The 23,834-nt window shown below is 36.3% G+C and overlaps 2 protein-coding genes across 6 annotated transcripts in view; one reads left to right on the top strand and one right to left on the bottom strand.

Annotated features, from left to right (window-relative positions):
* Positions 1-12,645, top strand: part of LOC129375967 (voltage-dependent calcium channel gamma-6 subunit-like) — a 59,488-nt gene extending 46,843 nt beyond the window's left edge. For 3 of the 4 annotated variants that reach the window (XM_055055363.1, XM_055055366.1, XM_055055367.1), the window contains exon 8: positions 12,537-12,645. The gene's annotated coding sequence lies outside the window, so the exon portion shown is untranslated. Of the gene's footprint in view, positions 1-4,690; positions 4,710-12,536 lie in introns of those variants that run through there. The other variant, XM_055055365.1, reaches the window with a different exon arrangement.
* On the bottom strand, positions 1,478-23,390 carry cacng7a (calcium channel, voltage-dependent, gamma subunit 7a). Of its 2 annotated transcripts, XM_055055361.1 has the most exons (6): positions 23,162-23,390; positions 12,539-12,734; positions 10,328-10,414; positions 8,481-8,621; positions 4,679-4,824; positions 1,478-2,035 (listed from the first exon to the last, which is right to left on the bottom strand). In XM_055055361.1, the coding sequence occupies exons 2-6, from the start codon at positions 12,732-12,734 to the stop codon at positions 1,514-1,516; spliced, it is 1,092 nt and encodes a 363-aa protein (XP_054911336.1). In that variant the 5' UTR covers positions 23,162-23,390; the 3' UTR covers positions 1,478-1,513. The 2 variants fall into 2 exon arrangements, with proteins under 2 accessions (XP_054911336.1, XP_054911337.1); XM_055055362.1 differs by lacking the exons at positions 12,539-12,734; positions 23,162-23,390 and adding an exon at positions 10,923-11,088.
* Between the last annotated feature and the right edge of the window lie 444 nt (positions 23,391-23,834).

The raw sequence follows: 23,834 nt of genomic DNA, 5'->3' as shown, positions 1-23,834 counted from the left end.
AAACCTTTGATTCTGCAGAGGATCCTCAACTATCCAGTCAGATCCATAGAAAGTCTCTGAGTTACATATTTAGTTTCATTCCAGAAATTGTAGCACATTCATTCCCAAAGTTTCTTTTCTTTTTTTTTTAAATACAAAAAATATCCATTAATGCTACCACCCAACAAGTTTGATTGGGATTTGTTTTTCTTGTTTTGGCAAAAATTTAGAAGAAGAATTTATACAAGAAACTATCAGGCATAAAACTCTCTATACATATACAGTTAACCCCTACACAATTAGCTGAATTGGTAGGTCATGATACAAAGGCAAAAGGTGAAAGCAAAGCGGATCATGTTTACTTTCTCTTCTTTTATGTTATCGAGATGCTGGGAAAGCAATGTTATCAACATTTAGCAAAACAGAAAAAAAATTATACCTCTTCTCATATTTTCAAATTACAGTTTTATTATTGGTAGGTAAATATGTTTTTCACTACAAACATTTTTATTAAAAAAGTTTGGGATATATTGATCCAATTTCAGATAATCATGGCTCTGATCAAGGGTGTCTAAATTAACCAAGAAGAAAATACATTTCTAATGTCTGTGACTTTATGTCAGCTACATTTCTCACAAAATGTTTGTCAGGCCATTGATGCTGTTCTGATTAAGTTGTTACAGAGTGTATAATGAAAAATAAATCATGATAAAATGGGTTATTTATTTAAACTTATTTGATGAGTTTTGAAGATGAAAACTCAGTTCAGGGCTGATGAATGATTGAGTCCCAAATAACTGAGATCAATATTGGGGATGAAAATGTTAAACAATATTCACCAGAATTTATTATAAAATATACAAGTCAGAAAACGCTTTCCCTATTTGCAAAATTGAATAAAAGATTACATTTTGCAAATAAGGAAATATATCAAGTGTTATCTGGTTAATCAAATAAAATGCTTAAATTATACATTTTATGTTGATAAAATGTATAATTTAAATAATGTTTCCACAATACACAGCATTGTCATGTTTTTTTCTTTCCTAAGTTGTAAGCTTCATGCTGTTGCCTTTGTATCAAGTTCATGATGATGAACATATTCATCAGAAAACCCCATGAGTGTCTTGTTGCTACTAATCATCATATTCCTCACTCCTCCCATCGCATGTTCCCTCCCAGCATGTTAAAGTTTTGTTAAGCGTCTGTCTTCATCTCGGCTCAGCATTACAGTGACTCATCCTTTCGCCCACCTGCTTTTCTTCCATCCTTCCCTCCTTTTTTTCCTCCTCTCCCCTTTTTCTTTTCTGCTCCTCTAACCTCCTTCGTTCAGTTGCTCTGCTGTATCCCTCCTGTATCCCTCCTCCCACGGACTTAAAGGGAGCAGGATTAGCGTTTGTGTGCATCTGGTGAGTGCCTTAGGAGTTATAACATAGGCATGCCACCCCCCCCCCCCCCCCCCCCCCCCCCCCCCAACCTGGTTTATTAACCCCAGCTGTATTCCACCCCCCACCCCACTCCATGCTCACCCAGCCTAGCATGGTGAGGCACTCATTCGTGTGTGTGTGTGGTAGTGAGGAGGAGGCACAGCAGAGGGAGGTGCTACCATTGGCAGGGACTGAGGTGGGGGCCCGCTCGAATGGGGATGTGATTGCGAGTGGGTGAGAGCATGTGGCACCCTAGTCAGGGTAGAGGTGGCACCTGGGTGAAGTGGGTGTGGATATGAGGAGGAGGTGGAGGAGGAAGACGCAGGATGGAGCTGGTAGCTGGCAGCTGATGAAGGCCCAGAAGAAGAAGGCGTGGCCTGGGAGCTACTGCCGCCCTTTAGAATTTGCTGAGGCGGCGGGGTCTGGTTGAGCTGGATGGAGATGTCAGAGGAGACATCAGAGGGACTTCGGCCCCGCTGTGGTGGAGCCCAGGAGTCTGGATGTAGGAACTGGCCACTGTAGTCGCTGCAGTCAGACATACGGGGGCGGTAGAGTGCTGGATGGGGGCGGTAGAGCTCCTCCTCTGCATAACGCTTCATAAAGAGGTAGACAGACATCACTCCTGCCCCCTAAGAAGGAGACAGATAGAGTTACATAAATAGGTTTATTTTATCTTCTCCGAATGTAGACTAAAATGGGCAGGTAGTCATTTTCTTTTAAATTGACTATAAATGCTGTCTATTTCCCCATCCTTGAAATTGACATTTCAGACATTTCATAGGTAGCCTTCTAACTCCAGAGTTTGATGTAAAACCGGTTTGGACATTTAAATCTAAATAGTCGTTTGCTATTTAAACATAGATAAACCTAAATAGAGAAGCTTATTTCAAAACCCCAGATATTTTTAAAATATATTAATCTTCAAATTTAAATGGTCGGGGTTTTTCAATTTGCGCAAGAAAGGATAAGACTCCAGTTAAGGAAAATATATGAATGCAGCATTTAGGTCCTATTTATTTGTGTTCCCGCTGAATTTCGCCCAGTGATTCAGTTGTTGACAGGAACTGCTCTGGCCCAAGAAGGGAAGAGCAGTCAGCTGGCGATTAGAAAATTAGATTCAAGCTTTCCATGTTGACATTTAATTAGTCACAGAACGTCAAGTTGTGTAGCAATATTCTGGACTGAGAAGTGAATTTTATTAGTTTGAATAAGTGTTACTCAAGCCTAAAATGAGCATGAGTGGTTCAAAGACTAGAAAAGTGCTGCATAAGTCCAGTTCATATACTATTTAAATAGTATATGAACAATTAAACAAATATGATCGAAAACCTTATGAATCCCTTCAAAACACCGACTCAAATTTAACTGTTTATAGAAATGTTCAGTAGACAAAATGTATTGTTTAATGTTAAACCTACATCCATTCTGTTGGGACATAATGTCTCGTTTCCTGCATACCATTGTTTGATATTATTTTTTGAGTCTTTGCAACAAAAATAAAACAAATCTTAACAGGCAATTATCTAACTAAACAACAAATAAAGGTAATCTAGGAGCCCAGAAACCAGAACAAATATTTATTACATCTGCAAATTGAGTCTTTCATATAAATTGGCTTTCTGTTTAGCATTCTCCAGCAGTGGTCCAATCACAATCATGTATTAATGGTGTCAGTCTAATAACAGACAGTAATAGCAGGACTATCTTCTCTGAGTCCATAGGGATTTTAGGCTGTTGGAAAATTGTTTCGGAAAACCAAAATTGACAAAGGGAAAAAGCGGACTCTCCCTTTTATTTCATAATAACATCTGTATTGCCACAGGTAGTAGAAAATGAGAAATAATACTCAGCTAATTTTTGAACTAACAGAACACACAGCATCCTTATTTGTGAATTGCAAGAGTTCAAACAGCCATCAGGAGAGGAAAAGATGAATAAATCAGACATCATTTTGAAAAGATTTGACAAAAAGGCCTCAGTGCTGCAGGGTGGAATGAGCAATTACCCCAAAATGTATTCATGTTTTCACTTGGGCTTTCAGTGAGCTTCCTCAGCTCATTCACTATTCATTCACAACATCATGACTACAAAAAACATGTACAAACTTGAATGCTGATTAAAGTGAGAGAGTGTGTTAGAGAAATAGATTGAGTGTGAAAAACTGCTAAGAAATTCTACAGAAATAAGTACAAAAAGGATGAAAAATAACAAAGATCAAGAAAATGTGGATGATTACATAAGATGGGCAAAGAAAAGAAATATTAAAAAAGCTAAATGACAACAGGGATTCATCACAGATTGAAAACTTTAAAAAAAAGTCACTTTTTCTTGAAACAAAACCGGAAAAATTTGAAAATTAGCCAAAAGGGTAGAAATAAATACTTAAAAAATACCTTAGAGAAAATGGGAAGAAGTGCTAATGTAAAAAATATAAAATTTGGTCGAAGAAAAGGACAAAAGGAGCTAGTGTGAAATAATAACAACTTTAAAAATGATGTCACAGTGACAAAGGGGATGCAGCAAAAGCAGTGAAGAAAAGAGGATAAGGTGAGGAAAGGAAAAACAGAACAGGGCTGAGACAAAAGAAGATTAAAAAAATGAAGATAACAGAAGACAAAGAGACAAGATAAAAGTAAAGGGCATCCAAAGACAAGACCAGACTGAAAAGAAAGACCAACAGGCAAGATGAAAAAGAAATGATGGGGAAGAAGGAGGAGGAAAGATCTAAAAATGAAAAGATTGAAGGATGAAAGTGAGTGTAGCAGAGAACCCCCGCCTCCGCCAGCGAGGAATTTTCTGATGCAAAGTGCTGCTGCAACAGAGCTGCTGCCCTCAAGTATTCCAGCTATTAACATTTATGAATATTAATGTGAGCTGAATGACGAGCTCCTACGCAGGCACTTTCAACCATGTGTTTGGCTGAATATGTCGAGTGAGTGTGCAAGCATTTATGTTGTGTCGTTTTCAATGAGTGTGTTAATCTGAACTGTGTTTGTTTAACACCCAGATCCTATGGAATCTGTGTGTGCGTGTCTGGGTTATGCATACATATATTTGAGTCACTTAATTGGCTACAAGGGTCTTATGTGTTCAGTTGAATATTCCAGCAACGTATGTGTGCTGCAGCTGCAGCGTTTGCGGACAAAGTAGTAATACAGCTCCTAAATGCTTCTGCCATGTGTTTATCTACATGCAGGATTAGTAATTAAGTAACTTTACAACTGGATGTTATTGAAATGTGTGTGTGCATACATGAGTGTTTCTTGAATTACCTCTTTGAGCAGGAAGGAGGAGGCAGCAAAGGCAAAGGACCAGCCATAGTGGTAGTGAAAAAACTGCTCTGGCTCTCTGGGTCGATTCATCACTTCGTCATTAATGCTGGAAATGTATAAAACCAAACCCACCACCAGACTGAGACCTGAGGAGGCAAAAACCAACAGACACATACAGCTGAAACCGCATATCATTGTTCACTTTGTAACAAGACACATTTTATATTAACTTGACAAACACCAGAATAAAGACAGAGACAATGTCTTGAGAATATATGTATTTTTGTTTTCTTATCCCCGGGAGTTGACATATACAGTATGGAAGAGAATTAGCTCCACTGATTTAATCTCAGAATTCTGACTTTAATCTTCTGAGATCAAAATTCAGATTTTTGCTATTTTTTCCTGTAGAATTTTGAGAAACAAGTCAAAATTCTGAAATTAGAGTCAAAACTCTTTTTTTTTTCGTATTGAATCATCTTCCATATAATAATTTCTTTATGACTTCAGTCCAACTGGAATAACAGTATTAGTTATGTCATCCTTTAAAATAAGTTTTGTTTATCTCCTGTTTTTCTGAAATGCTGTTCTCATCTGAACATAATTTATTTTTTTTTAACTTGTATTTGTTTGTGCTCTCTGGAAAAAAAAAAAAAAATGCCTGGAAAGCCTAATGATTATGTGTCCTGATGGTGCTGCAAATAGGCTGAGAAAACCTTCACAAGTGGCAGAGCTGGAGCAAAGAGATAAAAAGAGAACAGAGTCTTGCACACAATGAGAGACCTGCATGTCTGTTTGTGGTTTAAAGAAATGTCAGTGCAAAAGGCACGCATATCCACAAATATGACTCTCATATTTTAAACAAACACACATTAAAACAACGACGATGAAGCCTCATTAGGAGTGTGTCAGAACCTCTTCTGTCAAAAGATTCATTGCAGCAGACCTGTAAAGCCTGCCACAGGGGAACCTGGCACAATATGCACAGGAAGGAAGAAATCACCAGAAAAGCCCCTACACCACACTATGTTAGAAAGACAACAAAACCTACAGTGCTTATAGAAAGTAATAAAAATAAAGAACATTTAAGTAAATTTTGTTTTACTCAATTATTAATCCATACTGAGCATAAATCAGATATAAATACATTTTAATAAAGATTCAAATGTATAAAAAGAAGTCTCCAATTACCATATCACAATTAAATATTTTAATGTATTCAATTGCTAATTTTATGGTATTCCTTTCTGTAGTGCTATTTTTTAGGATTTAAACTGTTTCATAGAAAATAAAGTTGTAATGTATCGTCTTAACCATTAGAGGGTAGTGTTGTAACCTAATGTGTTTAGTACTAAGCTCTTGGTTATTGTATCCCACAGGAAATTAAACCTGATAAAATTATGAGCTAATTAAATACCTTCAAAAAGAAAACAAGCAAACAAAAAACAACATCGATCACTTGGATAATCATCAGACAGTCTGCAACAAACCACAGAATTAATAAAGTTTTCTCTTTTTTAACAGTCAGTTTAAAAGATTCATGAAATATTTGTTCTTGGTGTTTCTTCTTTCTTTATCAGTAAAACATTTTAGATATTTTTCTTAATTGCATGGCTTTACACAAATCTTTAATGGCTGCTCACTTGTAGATTATCAATATCACTGTTTTTACAAAGAGAACGTGCAAGAAAAAACACTTATATTTAATATTTACTGTTTATTTACAAAGTTAACATATCTTCAAATTGTTGTAAATACCCCACATTATTCATTGCAGTCCAGTGTATATGAAACCTAAATGTTTTCCTGCAACATTTTAAAAAATGGATTGTGTCTGCAATATAGATTCAATGGGCAAAAATTCTTTACAAATTATGCTGAACAGTTTGGTACGATAGCATTATCCTCTCCATGCTGGCTCTCCAACATTAGTATGACATCATGTGTCCAGTCAGCAGTCCACCATGCTAAGATAGCATCTGTTAGATTAACACTTATGCACATAAAAGATGCAATAATGAGGATTTTCACCCAACAAGCACGAGAGCCAAAAAGTTGCAGAAATCTGTTTATCAGATGAACAGTCAGACCAAAATACGTTAGAGAGAGCTGTCCTGCAGTGATGTAAGGAGGTGATGTCATTCTGCTGGCTGCAATGATTTCTGTCTCCAACAGGAGGCTGATCTAAATGACACACACCGCTCAAAGTCCAGTAATGAGACAAAAAACTGTTAATATGTGCTTCTAGGCATTAATGTTCGTTTAGGCCTTATTTAAGCTCAGAAATTTGTGTTGGATTTTACAAGGCATTCTTCGAATTTATGACATGACTATTTTGTCTAAGAATACAACAAAGCAAGTGCATTACTTAGTTTATTATCTTCCTTTTAGCATAACTAAAAATGCACCAATGACAGGCTGTTACCATATAGGCAAGCTGAAAGTTTTGACACACTTCTCATATATTTTTGTGAATAGTGGTATCTAAAAATCTGCATAATCTAAAGTCAACTAAAGCTAAAAACATTTGATTGAACAATAAAGATTAACATATTACGATTGTATGCAGATGCTTGTCTGACATCCATTTGGAATATATTCATACTAAATGCAGTCTATCTACTGCAGTAAGGAAGGTTGAGCCATCTGGCTACTGTTAGTAGCCTAATGGCTACAACCTATAATTACCTTCATATAGAAAAATAAAAATCAATGTACCAATTTTCTGTTTTAAAAGGAAACAAAAGCATGCACTGAAACATAAAGATAGTGCTCCTGTATAGTTTCCTTGACAGGAAGCTATTATTTGGGATTAAATCACCTCCACGGTACTGCCTGCTGCAAGGATAAGGTACAGCTTGACAGGATGTCAGCTAAGAAAGATGTATAGGAGAAGCAAAAGTGACTTTTATGTCTGCAGAATAACTGTCCCTGCTTGACTACATTTGCCCCTACAAATGTTGTCAAGCACATCTCTACCCTGCTCTGCTGCCATTTAACATCTCATTTTAGCCAACAGCTAAAAGAAGTTAGACACTTTCAATCTGGACTGCAAACATTTTTACATTCTTGAATTAACAAAATAACAAGTCTTTCTGTTCAAATCTGACTTATAGTGAAAGTCCTTTCCCAGGTCTCCCATTATGAAAGCTGTTGTAGCAATTCATTTGAAATAACTCAGCTTTCATTACATTAGATGAAATGCCTTCTATCTGCTGATCCATTGAGGTATACTCTACTCTCCTCTGGAGTTTGCTTCAAAGTGTTTGTGCTGTAACAAGAATAAAACAAGATTCCTTTGCAGTAAAAGAACTGCAAGTGTTGAAGTTGAGCACAGTAAGGTGACGATGCCTTTCTAAAGACTGACTTCAACCTCAGCAGCCCTTTAATCACGAGGCTTTTTATCTTTAATGCAAAGATAAGCTTTAAATCCTCAGTAGCGTGGCTTTTGAAGACCTTTATTGCGAGTTTTACAAGACGGGAATGACTGAAAAGCAGCAGGAGGGATTTAAAATATTTATTATAAAACCTTTAAAAAGTGTCAGAAGATGTCACACAGATCATTTAAAGTTCACTTTAAGTTTTAGCATAAAAACAATGAGTAAAACATGTTTGGATAAAGAATAGTTTTAACATCACACAGACCCTTTAGGAATGGAATGTGGTAACATCATTTCATATAATTACAATAAAAAGTAATTGGAAAATCGAGGCGAAAACTGAAAAAAAATTCTTGGATTTATTCCACAGAATTACAAGCTGCTTGATAATCGCCCTGGAAGTTAAAATGACATCAAATTACCTGACAGTATAAAGAATATCCCAGAAACGAAGGCCAGAATGGTGCGCTGTGGTCGGATGTGACCAATATTGCTAATGACAAAGGCGGTGAAGACGAAGAGCAGGGAGACCATGGGAAACGGTGTGGCTGTCCGGACCATTTCTGAAAAACAGCAAAAGAAGACAAAATAAGAAATGTGAATGATGCAAACATGGATGATTACAAAAGACACATTTTTTTTCTCACTGTTGGACTTTACATTATACTCAAATGCTTTTGTTTTAGGTTAGGAAGGATTACCATAATTATATCTACAGGCTTTGTGAAATTCCATCTCTATGACAGCACATTTTTTGTCTTGGTAATTTAAAATAATGATTTTAAATGCGCAGCTGAGAAAATGACAATAGCATGTGGCTTTTCTCAAATTGTTAAAGGTTGAAAACAAGAAAGTTTTAGTTTTGTTCATGTCTGTTTATCCAGTGTATTGCAACATTTAATTTTAACTCAATATTTTTCTTCAGATAACTTAAGCCTCTGTTTCCATGCTTATTAAATGTGATGTGAACTTGAGGCTTTCATTTCCAAAGCACACATTGAATACAGCCAACGTCTGAATACACACTTTGGCTGAAACTAACACATTCCACCCAGGAAAGAACTTAATCATGGATAATTCTGCAATGACAGAATTATTCTTGTTTTTTGAACAAGAACAATTACACACAAAATTTAATAACTACTTTGTAAAATAATAAAGAATAAGCAGAATGTGTTTTATTTAAGTTACTCTACTTATCTATTCACTGTAAAAGCTGATCTGCCACATCTCATTCAGGGCAAAGTTGAGTAAGGTTATGATTTATTCAGTTTCATCCACAGATGCAATGTGGTGTTATGACTTGTGCATCTAAGAATATCTATCCACCATTAACCAGACCACAGATTTGCCCTAAGGTACCTCCAACAAGGTGTGATTTACATCTCAGTGGAAGAATAAAATGGAGAGAGAAAAACAAGTTTCAGGCTGGTTCTTAGTGTCAGTATTTTAAATTATTGAAATAGCTTTGGGATAAACAAAGTCCACTGGGGGTGCTGTGAAGCTCTCAGAATTCACTTATCTCTCCTTCATAATGTTTTAGGATACACATATTTTGTTAAAAATAGATAAAGTCCTCTGAAGGCTTTTTATTTGCAGAAGTAGAAACCATTTTTTTAAATCTTATAAATAACTTACAAGTTGCATGCACCTTTATGTATAAATAAAAATGATAAAATAAAAATACAAATGAGAATAAGTGACTGTACTGTGAGGAAAAATTAACAACTTATTAAGTTATTCTATGTCAATGTAAGATGTTTTATTATTAACATTAAAAGGAGAAAAATTCTGTGCTTGAGGGTTTAATTAAAAGCAGCATGAAAAAAACCTTCCTACTGTGAGCAATTGTTCATTATTTGCTTCTGGAGTGTGTTTCCCCCAAGATATCAGTCTTAGTAAAACAGAGGCTGACTATTAGTTTAATGACTTCCACATCAAACAGCGGAAGGTACGGTGTGTTCACTGTTCATACATTTTGATTGGGATTTTAAATTTATCGGAAAATGAACAAATAACCCTGATTTTGTAGTATATCTCCTCCTAAACACACAGTACTTCTGGAAAGTTCACTGAAAATAACCAGCAAATAAACATTTTACTGAAGGATTTGACAGACTGAAATCTGTGAAATCCTTAAAACACTCATTAAGCAAACATTTTAATGAGTGTGTTAGATTTTTTTTATTTAAAGAAAGCATACAATTTCCTGTTTTATACAGATTTTTGCACCAAAAGGATCTGATCCAGAATATATATGTTTACTTACTTAGTATGTTGGCTGTGTTTTCTGTTGTGATCTCTATCTCTGGTTCAGTGAAATACTCCGATGCAACACATCTGCCCTTCTCAGGTCCTAAGAGAGGAAGAAATGAAAGGTGGGATATAATATTTGCATATATACATGAAAAACTAGTCCAAAACAAACAAAACAGAAACTACAGCTGAAAAACACAAAGGTCAGACAGGGAGGGCCAGACTGAGCAGCAGAGAAACCAAACAGAATAGTGATTTTGAAAATATACCATCGAACAGATGAATTTAAAAACAACGTAAACAAACTGACACAGAGCTGCAAAGAATAGAATTACAGACACAGACAGATGGAGGTCAGAAGGTTTCTGAGAAAAACAAGACCTGAGCAGAGAGAGGAGAGCTGAACAACAATTAACCTCAAACTGTGGTCACACTGTGAAAACACACACACACACACACACACACACAAAAACGTGTCTGTGCAAAGATATGCCAGATAAGTGATGCGTGCATATTAAGACAAATGTGATACGGCTCCTCCCTCTCTCACCCACGCACCAACACAAGTCTGGCTCTTCAAAATGCCATCAGCATTTTCATCCTCTGACCTTTTGTACCAAGCATCAGAAACATGGCTTCCTCCCCAGAGCGACACCATCATGACCAAAAACACAGCGACAGCTACTGCAGAAAAAGGACAGTCATTTGTGACCGCCTGGCTTTTGTGCGTGTGTCTCGATGAAAACACTTGTGTCTAGTGACAATACATCTCATAAAAAGAGTGAACTTTTCACTGACTCTTTGTTTCATACAGATCTAGTTACACTATATCAAGTTATTAATGTATTTTAAGGTTAAATATCAGGTTTGTAAATGCTGTCTAAATAATATCTCTTTGTAGTGTGTGTTCTTAAAATTAGAAGATCCAAACATGACATTGCCTTCAGACATCTTAACCACATCTAGATGTCAGTAATTAAAATAGTTTGAGAGGTTAGAGTTAAACTGCAGCACTGCCTGCATGGAGTCATAAAACAAAAACTTACAAAATATTGTTCTAGTTCTACTCTGCAGTATAATATCACAACAAATTTTGAATTATGTTGTTTTCTAGTGCCAAACTTTGCAACTTGACAAAAAAGGATAAAACCAGCCATAATATTTATCCCTAACTTCTCCACTCTTCTGTTAATACTACATTTATTGGTAACCTCAGCATTCATGATTTGAATACTGTGGTAAAGCTTCCTATCCATTAAATGGATGACTACCAGCTCATAATTTCTATCCATAGATTCTGACCCAGTTTTGCTCTGGAATGTAGACCAGATTTTCTTACATGAACCAATGTAATTAGCTGTTCACTGTTTCCATGTGCTTGCTGGGCTTCCTTAGCCTCTGGTTCACATTGTGTAATTATTTTCTGTCTGGGCCAAAATCTTGTCATGAAAGAAAATTTCTGATGTAATAGAAGCACCAACTGCTGCTTTAGTTCTCCATCAGCCAAAAACAAAAACCTTGGGGTAAATTTTAAGCAGTGTCACATATTTCACCTGCAGCAAGTCATACTGTCTGGAATCTTCAATCATACAATATAATGGAAATTACTCAAATAGAATCATCAGATTTTTAAGAATCTGATGATTCTTAAAACTTACAAAATACAAAAACTCACACAGACGACCCCAGGCATCTGCCACTCCTCAAAAAAAGCTCTAAAGACCTTGAACCAGTTCTTCCTAATCATGATCCTCATAGCATGCAGCTCTGCATGTTTCAAATCAATCTTGATTTAAAATGATGGCTCATTAACAGGGTTGAGGGGAATTTAATGACCTGCTGTGAAGGTAATTAATGCACTTAAATTAGAGGCATTAGTGCAAAACACCTCAAAAACATACAGGACAGCCTGCTGCAAACATTACTTTTAGACTCTCTGCAGTGAACCATTTAAAAACAAACTAATAAACACATAATAGTAATCTCAGGAAACCTATGAAGAAACTCTAGTTAAAATCTTTATAAAATTGAGAAAGAACTCACTGCTCTGTCTTTTCTCCTTTCCCCAAAAAAGGATTGTTGTTTTGGGTAAAATTGGACTAAATATTTCATGTTTCTTTGTCTCTGTTTTTTGAGAAGGCATCTTTCTTCTTCTAAGAATACAAATCACATCCAGTCTTTTTACCACATATTTGTCTAATGTTTACTGATTCTGGTTGCAGACCTGCAACAAAACAGACTCTCCAGAGCCCGGAGTGGAGCGCCATCTTGACCTCCATGGTTTGGTTCTGCTGCAGAACGATTCCCTCTTCCATCAGGAGCCAGTAGTCCGTTGATACAGCAACACCCACCAGCAGCAACCCACAAGCTCCAAACACCGACGAGAGCAGAGTGAGCGCTCTCGTGCTGAACGAACTCATCTAAGGAGCAAAGAGAAAAGAATTGGTGATAATTTGTGAGAATCCTTGGCTAACGTTGGAGGTGTAATAATAATAATAAAAATATAACATTTGAATAGTGAGAAAGTGTGTGTTTTTTGTGTCAGTTTGAATAATTCATAGATTTCTCCAAGGTGACTTGAAACACGTTGTAAAGTCTGCAACTTAATACTGCACCATATTCAACATTCAACCTTCCTTAAAAGCAGGCAATTCTTTTAATTTTTGGTATATGTTCAGCAAACTTAAATTCATCCTCTGCATCACCAAATGAGGCCTATTTATGAGGTTTCCAGGTAGCATGCAGTGTAGCTTATCACTCACTAGGTGGCAGAAAAGTTGCCTCTGACATGCTTCTCTATAGCTGTTGACACTGAGACATATCCTCTTCTCATACACACACAAACACTCATCCATCCAGTCAAAATGGAGGTCTCATTCATCATACAGTGAACTCTCCTGATGTAACAGATGTGATGCCTTCGATGATCCAAAAACAAAACACTGACCCAGAACACCGATCTACTCTGATGAAAGAAACAGTTCTTCATTTTAGAAATTATTGTTTTAAATTTATTCATGATGCACAATGTGAAAATAAAGCGTACTTTAAACTAGCAGTCAGCTTGTTCTTATTCTTATTAAAACCATGTTAAATACTATGCCACCTGCAGCTCTCATCACCTGCAGGTGCATAAATAATTAAAAACTGAAAATTGAATTCCGTTGATATGGTTTAAAGGAACATGCTACAGGCTTAATGTGCACTTATAAAATGCATGAGAAACAGCCTTTAAATTAGATGCATTCATACTCATGGTCACTAAGCAATTAACCCTTTCCCTGTGGGGAAAAAAAAAAAAGTGTGAGACAAATTCCTTTGCTGCTTCTTTGTCAGTCTCTGCCTTCATTTAAATACTGTGTGTGGCATTAGGTTTATAATATTCCAAACAACCTAATTTTGTGATTTAAAGTTATTGCTGACAGATGTTTTTTTTTTTGTTTGTTTTTTATCTCAAGATGCTGTGCTTTAATTTGGGACTCATTTAGTTTACAGAGGAGTTCAAGGATGACTCAATGAGAGCAGGTTTCTATAACACATGTACAAACTGTTCCTTTCACTACCATTCTTGATAATTTTATGCTGATTTATGTGCTTGTTTTTCTCCAAACATGAATATATGTATTATCGTCAAAAATCTCTATTTTGCTCTCAAATGGCCAAAGTGTGTTTTCCCAAAAGTCTTGAGGTTTACTTGGGTAAAAAATTATACAGCCAAAATCTGTTTTGAAATAATAGGCATTCTTTTTAACTTCATGTCAAAGATCTATTATTTAAAAAAATACAAATTAGTGTTTAATGCAATTAACACCTCTTAAACTTAGTTTGTGGCAGAATAATCTTGTATTGACAATTTAATTATAGTCTTTTAAAATTTCAACAATGCAGCCTAAAAGCATATTACTGCCTATACTGTTATATTATGTTTCTTTATGTTTAAGGAATATAATATCAAGTTTGCAAAATGTAATTGTTGTGTTACTGATCAGACATTGATAGTGTTTAAACATGTAATATCTTTTGTAATAGTATTTTGGTTTCATACATTTGGAATAACATAGTTCTTTCTTTTTTATCATAGCTCTCTTTTTTTCCAATTGAAATCCATTATTGACTATTGAAATAACAGCTTTCACAAATAAATCTTCTCTGAGGAACAGAAATGACCAACAGTATTAAATGATAGCTGTTTGTTTACATAAACATATTTACCTTGAAACTATTATAGATTGAAACAAGGGTTGAAGGACGCTCTTAAACCTTCAAAATATTAAATTTCAGAGCTGAAAGATGATAAGAGGACAGTCTAGCAGAAAACGAACTCAGCAGACAACAACAGGACAGATGAGATGCACAAAGTAACCTCCTGTCAGGCAGAAAAAAGAATGAGGTGTGGCCTGTCACTCAAGTTTGATGCTACATTTACAAAATGCTATTGATAAGCATGTTAACATGCTAAGACATAGTTTTGTGTACGTCAGTCCTGAGGGACAGTGTCATCCAGTTTTGACAAACCCAAGTCAAATAATTAAGTCATTAGCAAGAACTTGACTAATTTGTCTATTTGATTCAGTTCTGTTGGACCAGGAATCTAAAAGCTGCAGGTCACTGCCCCTGAAGGACTGGAGTTATGTGCTGCTGCTGTACTACTACAGATTGGCACAGACAACTTTCTTACAAGTCTGAAGTGAATTATCTAAAATAAATCTGCCATTCTTGATTGCAACTGTGACTCTTCAGGTCAACAACTTTTCAATATATTCTCTCCAATCTAAGTGCAAAATTAAATACAGACACCTTCTGTATTTATGTTGCCTGTACTTGAAAGAAGACTTAACCACAATTCAAAGTGACATTGTCTGAGTAAAACAAAAGGTGACTTGTGCTTTGCTCTTGCACACAAGCATCAGTCATAGTGTTGAAAATGTCAAACTCAATGCAAGCTGCAGCCGGGCGCTCAACACTGCTGTGTCAAAATATTCAGATTCTTCAATCCTACACAAGTAAACAGACCCAGGATTCAGGCAGCTGTCTCACCTTTTGGATGTAATTTTCTCTTGTGTTACAATGTATAATGAACTAAAAGGTACAGCACATATTAATGAGGAGGATAATTCTGAAATGATTAAAAAACAGTTCAAATAAAATTGCTCTAAACTCCTCTGGCTTACAGTTTTGCTGCTTAACATAAATATTGTGTTTTTCTCATAAATAGTTCAAATGTAACTCAATTGCCTACCTAATAAATGTTGCGTTATGGTTGGATTTGTAATTTTTAAATGGTTTCCTCCCTGGAAATATAGCAGTCAATTTTCCATATTCACATAAAAAATATATCATTTTTTCTTCTATTAAATAAATGTTAATATTAAGAGATTTATCATTTACATTTGATTCTCAATGACATTCTTAATTGGTCACTAATGTTGTCATGATGCTCTGACGTTAAACATATAGTTGATTAAATAAAATATTCTTTTGCTAAAGATGTGAAACTACAGGTATGACATAAACATTTAATGTCTCACTACACATTTTTTTTAGCTAATTTGAACAGACAAGTGTGTGGAGTCAGCACTGTGGAGCAACTTTTAGCCCACTACTGCAGTTAAGTGTAGCTCAAAATATCTTCTCTTTCTCTGTTTGTTATGCTTTATGGGTCATATAGTTTTTTTCCGTATTTAGTGAAAATTTACTTAAGTAATGAACAGAAGTGTTATCCTGGAAGTAAAAAAGTAAAGAGACAGAATCTTGATGAAAAGTGCCTTTACAGGCCTGCTGATTGGAGTTTTATTTAATTATCCACACACTCGCCATCAGGGTCCTGTCACTCCAAAGGACACAAAAATCTGATTTAAAGTCATTCCTGGGAGGCTCAACCTATCCTGTCCTTTAATCATTACATACATGATTTCAGGTTTTACACCCCTTATTACACACAAAATTTTCCCATATTTTTAACTTGCACAGTTGTAATGACTGGCTTTATGGGCTAGTAATGTATGTTTCCTAAAGGGCAGTGAACCCTAGCAAAAGACTGTTGTGAACATATTTCTGCCCTTCAAATGTGATTAACAAAGGTTCCCATACCAGCTCCACCCAGCCTGTGTTTGCTGAGATAGCAGACAACATTTGGGTTGGATTGAGCTTCTTTGTGTTGTAAGCCTTGAAAATGTGGTAACAATTCCCAAGATGTGCCAGCCGCTTATTAACTGAGCGAATGGAGACAATAGGATTTTATGTAATGTTGAGAAAATACTTTGAAAAAAGTGATGTAACGCTAGAGAGAAGGAAGGCTGAGATGAAATTAGAAATTGAATGGAAGGACAAGATTGACAATTTTTGGGACAGGATAAATCACAATAAGATGAATAACATAGGAAGTAGGGATAAAATTGTGCATAGTAAGAATCAATTTGGGCTGAAAATGTAAATGTCAGTATGTGAAAGAAGGGAAAATATCAGAAGGTAAAAAAACAAAACAAAACAAAAACCAACTCATTAGCGCTGGAGTGACTACCTTTATTTTATACATGCATTCTTAAGAATTGCCATGAATAGAAATGCACTTTGTTTTGAAAGAAGGTGTATCTGACTGCTTCATTAGCATTCACTTAGCTGCAATAAGCTCTTGACTTTCCTAAAATCACTGTGAAGTTTGTCATGCAGCTGATTTCAGATATATTGCCAAGCATTTCCTTAAAGATTTTTAAAATGACACACTTATGTGTGTGAATTTGTCCTTTGAGCTGCACACCACACAACAACTTGTGTTATTCTTTGTGAAATAAATATGGTAATAAAAACTATTCCTATAGTTCTCAGCACAAATTCTGAAACATAAATGTGTCATTAGAAAAGGCTTTAAGAAAATGCCTTTACAATCACAAGTATAGCCGCAAAGTGAAAGGGATATGATTTTTAAAAAAATATTTACAGATAAAAATGTGAAATGTGTGGAAAGCATATAAATTCAGTCCCCAAACTATAGAAAAAAAATCTACAACAACAGCTGTTGAGGCACATTAGGCCTACAGGGGGAGCCACCTCCTTTGGTGTGGTATGGAATGGTCGACAGCTCTAAGGGGTGTGTCAGACATGCTGTAGGCTGCAGGAGCTAAGCTGGGTGGTGGTGGGTATCTCTTCTTCTTTAACCTCCCTGGGGCTAACTCACCTAGCAGGTTGGTAAAGTGCCCTTCCTCTCTTCATTCCTCTGTGAAGAAGCATGTTGGGGGTTCTCACCTGCTTACTACTGGGCTGTCTTGATTCTAGGGTTTGTGCAGAAACTTGGCGCCATGTGGACTGGGGTTGGCCTGAGAGGTGGCTGCATGGGCTGGGGGACCTGTGGTTCAATGACCATCTACCCATATGTAGAACATAACGCTGCTCTGTGGTGGTGCATTTTGTCTTCCCACCTGAAGTGGCTGTCACTTTTCAAAGTCATGTCTACTTCTTTGCTGCTCATTATGAGTCGCATGCTTTATACTGTTGTATGAAGTTTACCACTTGTGTACCTCAAACCAAACTCAACATAAGGACAAATAATTCCCCCGCACATGAATGTACACGCAACCAAACACATAAAAACAGCTAGACGTCCTACGAACACACTACTGCAATGGCAATATGGCTATCTATTTTTATGTTGAATCCAGCCTAAAAACAGGTCTGTACCGACAACACTGAAAAAAAACCCTGCTTCAGACAACTAAAGTATTAAGCATGGAGTGGATTTTTACCTTCCAGTAGAACATAGACCTGTTCTTGTAGAACATGTTGGGTTGGAATTTAACATGATGAGCCTGAAGCTTTTTTACCATATCATTTGCTATAAAGGGAAATCCTTTCTGAAAGAAAAACCCTGTCACAACATAAAGTTGTCAGAAACCCAAAGTGACTCCCATTTTGGCATCTATGACAAAAAATAAAAAAACTAAAAACATAAGAAAGCAAAAAAGACAGAGATAAAAGACTTGGCATCAACTTTGGGTCAGTGATGCACAGGGTAAAGCAACTGCTGAGCATCACACAACTACACGTCTCCTGATTCCAGGCAGGGATCCACAGATGGCCTTCCTAGGTTTGTTTTGCTAACATTTGGGGTGAGGTGGGCGGGGGTGTTTTTCCGTGGAGGAAGCAATATGTCCCTCTATCAGCACAGAGTAGCTTGTGCCAGTTGGCAGGAGAAGAGGTGATATTTAAAGATTAGAGAATGGGAAACAATATGAAGAGGGAAAAAGGAGTCACGAAGGCAGGAATGATGGCAAGAAAAGGAAATAAAGTCATAGAGAAAAGAGGAATGGAATTGGGTAACTGAACTCAAAACTAGTTGTGTAAAAATGAAGAAATAAAAAGAAAGAAAAGGCTGGAGAACCAGCCAGAGGAATTATGCAGACCATTTAAGGAGAAATGAAATGAACGAGGAAATTAAATTAGGAAGGAATTAAAAAAAGAGGTGGAAACATGATAAAAAATATCAGTGAGAAGGGAAAATGTAAATATGAAAAGGACATTTTCCCTCATGCAGGCAGAAAGAACATATCTCTTAAAAATAGCTCAAAATTGCTCCAAGACATTTCTGCAATAATTTACTTCTGCACTTTTTACACTTTCAGAGACATAGAAGCTGCTTAGTTCTCATAGAAGTACTTAAGACAAGAAAAGCTTTAAGAAACAAACACTCATCCTATAGAACGACTGCCAGGCTGATAACGATAATGAGCTTATGTTGCTGAATAAAGGACATGCACACATAACCACTGAGGAGGTTGGGACTATGAAAGGCATGGGAATGAAATGACACACCCTGCCTAAAAGACTGAGGAAAGACCCTCTAACACACACAGTATGTCACACACATACATGCCACATAGTTCTTCATCTATGTAACAAACGTAAGTAGATTAAAAACATTTTCTCAAAATATTTTTAAGACAATGAAATAAGCAATATTCTCCCTTACTATCTTTATTAAATAGATAAAAATACTGTTTTATACACAAATGTGAAAATATTTGTTTTAAATTTGACTGTTTCAGCTGCTTTTTCCTCAAGATTTTCCAATCCTCCTTCATTTATCTGAATTAAACCTATATGATGCCTGCTTAGAAAACTAAAGGTGCTTTGCATAGCTTTTGATAGACAAACTATATTTGTGAATGATCTTACATTAAAAACAATCTTTAATTAATAAGTGTATTTATCTCAAACATTTTTTTTCTGATAGCATCAATAGTTAAACATCCATATCATAGAATATGTAGATATGCATCATGTTATATAGATAATATCTCCTTCTGTGCTTGATAAAGCATTTCTGAAGTTGATTTTAGTATTTCATAATTATTAGGTACAGTTAACCTAAAAAAAGTAATGATTAGCAAGCTTATACAACTAATGGACCAACCCTCTTTTTCATGCGTGAAATAAAGTAATTTAATCAGGATTAACAAACAAATGTTAGTATAGTCCACTGAGCATTACATAACGTGTTAGTCTTTAGTGAATTCACAAAGCATTATGTAGTCAGACAATGCAAATCAGCATCATGCAAAAGACTGCTTAGGATTTATTGGTCTTTTTGTTCTCATTTGTTCTGATCTTGTAAGAATTTTAGCCACATAACTATAATTAAGCCTCTCTCTTTTGTTGAAAATAAATCGATTTCATATGGAATGATGTTGGAGCTCAAAGACCCTCCTCCAGTTTTAACAAATGTTCTCCTGTCAGTTATAGGTGTAAAACAACCATATTTTATATTTCAGGTATTTATGTTATAATTTTCACTCTGACTTATTTGTATCCAAAGCTGCACATGGGTTAAGTTATTCAACACTGTTACGCAACTTCATTTTATAATATACATATTTCCCCATCAGCTGATATGATTGCAAGCTTAAGAATGTCAAACACAGACAAAAAGAAGGCAGATAAAACTCCAATTAAGACCTTATGTTGAACAACAAAGACACATGGCAAGCCTGACCCTGCAGCATAGTTTTATAATTAGCATAGGAAAATTGGCAGTGAATAACCAAGGTACCTAAATAATGAGAGTAGTGATTAGTGAGTGAGAACAGGTGAGCTGATTAAAAATATGGTACAGGTTCTAAAATGTGGAGGCTACAAACAGTGACATCTGGAAACTGTCAAGAATGAAATAATTTAAATTCTAAACTCACATAAATAGATACAAAAACAATACTAAAACAGAAACATGAAACCAATTGAAAAGCTAAACAATTAAAAGCCTCAGAGTCTGAAGGAGACTCCTTTGCTTACTTTGAACAAAAAATATTTAAATCAAATTTAAAGTATAACATGCATTTTCAGGCATTAAAATGAATCCAATTTAAAACATTGAAATACTTCTTCGCTTAGCGAGAGATGATGCTGTCCTTTGTGACTGATAAAACATTTATTGGGACCCTTAATGTTGAATTTTTATCTGAACTTAGTATAGAACATCTTGTCATACAACAACAGAGGTGTTGTGTTCTTGTCTCTCTGTTGGATCTGAAACGCTTCGCAGCTCATTGAGTTCCCGTAGTGAAACTGACCCTGCCAATGTGAATGACTCACTTCATCAGTCAGCTGTTTAAACAACTTAAGTTAGTGGCTGATTCATTCCCCCTCACCTCAGAGGGCAGTTGATAGTGATGTTACCTCATGCCTAACACAAGCATTTAACAGACCTGAAAACATCTTTTTAATGAAACAGACAGATGTTTATTAAATCTGCCTCTCGGTGTCCAGGGCATATGGCAGCATCAAATCATTAAATCAGGAGCTTCTGATTCATACTTAGGAGAAATACAATAATGTGTTCATACATTCTTAGTATGAGGAACTAATATTTGGCATAGATGTTTTTAATATTTTGGTTGTAGTAAAAACTCGATTGAACGTCTGGTTTCACTATGTCATTTTGTGAGACTTAATGATAAGTGATGTGAAATAACTTTGTAGCTTAAGACTACTTACTACTAAATTCAGAGTAAATTAATTATCCCCTATATTTTTGATATTTCCTACTCTTCATTTTTTCCCAGCATAAAGCAAACCTCTGACTTTGACCCCACTGAATACTGCTCCTATGCAGCCCATGTATGTTAATGGGTTAGTATTTTTATATTTTTTTCTTGTGCATTAGTGTGATAAATGTTGTGTGTCCAATCCCTATATTCAACTGAAGTAAGAAACTTTTGTAAATTTAGAAACCAAAGAGGCAAAAGTTGTATGTATGATTTGTATGATATGTATGATTTGATAACATCTGATGGTGAAGCTAGCAAAAAATCTGATTTTGCACCAATCAAACAAGTTGCGTTAAATGAAGAATACAAGGAGAATCACGTGTTAATAGATGGTAAAAGAGTTAGCTTGCTTGTGGATGATGGTGTTAACTGGGAGCAAGACACCTAAATACATTCTCCTTTGGTTTTCTTTAACAGGAGGTCAGTTCTGCCCTTTAGAAAACCTTTTTTACTTGCAAATAAACTGCAAAGACCTTGGTTGTTGGGAAAATGAAGATCTCAGTAGGGAATGGAGATATCAACTATCAGGACTTTTTGTGATATTATTCACAGTGATGATAAAACATGTTAAAAATCTACAAACATGCACACTTTTTGAAAATACTGCATAATGTCTTAATCTTACAAACATCAGTACAGCAATAAAAACCAGACTCATCTAATATCACAATGGCAACTTTCCCTACATGCATTAGACTGTGCTTCTCTTTCCATGACTCCCAGTAGACTTTTGTTTTTCGTTCCAGTTTGTAGTCATAGTTCCTTCATGGAAACATTTTTTTCTATAATAAGAGATGCCTGGAAATTACTTCTAACCTATTACTGAACTCCTGCAGTGTGGACACACACAAACAATGAAGCATCCTGCAATAGCTGTGAGTTATGAAACACTGCTTGCAGCTCAAAACATTTGACTACCAGATTGTATCCAAGGTAATTTGAAAAAATTTTAAGTGCATGCAATACCCTGTCAAGAAAAAAATTGAGACATAAACCCTCTTTACCAAATCTTTGTAGGGATTCGGCTGTTGTATTTACACATTTGTTTCAAATCTCAGATCCAATTATTTGTCCTCTTAATCACTGATTAACCACTACAAAAAAAAAAAAGGAAAAAAAAGAAGCAAACATTTTCAACTCTCCAATTTCTCCAATATAAAACAAAGAAATCCTAGATTACTGCAATTTGATTCAACTGTTTTCAGAAAGGATTCCCCAAGAAGAACCCAAGAGTTATTCATCCTGTTGACTGAGCTACTGGTTTTTCCTAAAATTCAGCTTTTTACCTCTCAGATCTGTGACACAATCACATCATCCTCAAACACTTTACCTCATCCCTCCTCCTTCCCATCACCTCCCTCTGTCGTCTCTCCCCAACGCACCACTGAGAGCGAAGCAGCTTTACTCTGCTGTTCTCCGGTCTCTGTTGAGACTGTACAACATAACGCTAAAGCGAGTTGCTTCCAGATGTACTGCATTAATCTCAGCGCAGCACATCCTTCCACTGACGGGCGAGGGACCGCCGGCCGTCAGTAAGGCAGCGCGCATCTGTCCTCAACCCAGAAACACTCTTCTCTCATGCAAACGCGCTGCATTATGAGAGGAAGGTTTTCATAAGAAATGTATGCAAACACAGACTTCCATGCATGAGCATCATTTCTCCCTGAAGGTGAAGAAGTCTTAACAAGCCAGAGCTGCCGATAGGAATAGCTTTGGAAACCAAAAAGTGTGTGTGTGATTTTTAAAACAAATATATTTCTGCAATTAAGAGCTGACCGGAAGTAGAGAATAGTAAAATTATGAATACTCACCCTGCAAAGCAAAGAACTGAACAGTGCAGCTGAGACAATGTGCCTGCTGAGAAGCCAAACACCAGATTTGCAGTTTCTTCCCCTCCTATCTCTCCCTTACCCTACAGTATCTGCTGCTCTCGCCACACACCCACTCTGCCTCTGACTCGTGTTTCCCCAAATCTCCCCTCTTTCTCCTCTCTTTTGCTCCTCCTCTCTCACTCCTCTTCCTTCTCCTTTACTTCGCTGCTCTTTCAGCACTGCGGAGAATCGCTTGGATTGGCTTCACTAGTTTGGCTACAGGGAGGTGGGACTGGTGTGTTTCTTTGCGTGTGTGTATGTGTGAAGTGAAGGGGTGGGGTGGTGGCGGTGGCGGTGGGGTTACAGTGATGTAGGCTAGAGGGAGAAGGAGATTCACGCGTACATGCACTGAAAAAGCAGCGTGGCACAAGAGCGTGGTGCCTGGAATTGAGGACACATCATGCACTCTGACAGCATGACGGATTCAGACATACAGCGGCTATTAACATTAACTCATTAATGAATACACCAAAATTTATCCCTCATGTGATTCGGAAAATATCAAATAACAGAAAAAATGTTTGGAAGGGGACTTAATTCAACTTGAATTAAAGAGACAACACATGGGGAAAGATGGCATAAGTCTTGTCCCATTGTATATTCTGCTGAGGGG

This window comes from Poeciliopsis prolifica, unplaced genomic scaffold, assembly GCF_027474105.1.
Source record: "Poeciliopsis prolifica strain line A6 unplaced genomic scaffold, Auburn_PproV2 SCAFFOLD041, whole genome shotgun sequence".
Lineage (NCBI taxonomy): Eukaryota > Metazoa > Chordata > Actinopteri > Cyprinodontiformes > Poeciliidae > Poeciliopsis > Poeciliopsis prolifica.
This window is presented reverse-complemented; position numbering and strand designations above follow the sequence as displayed.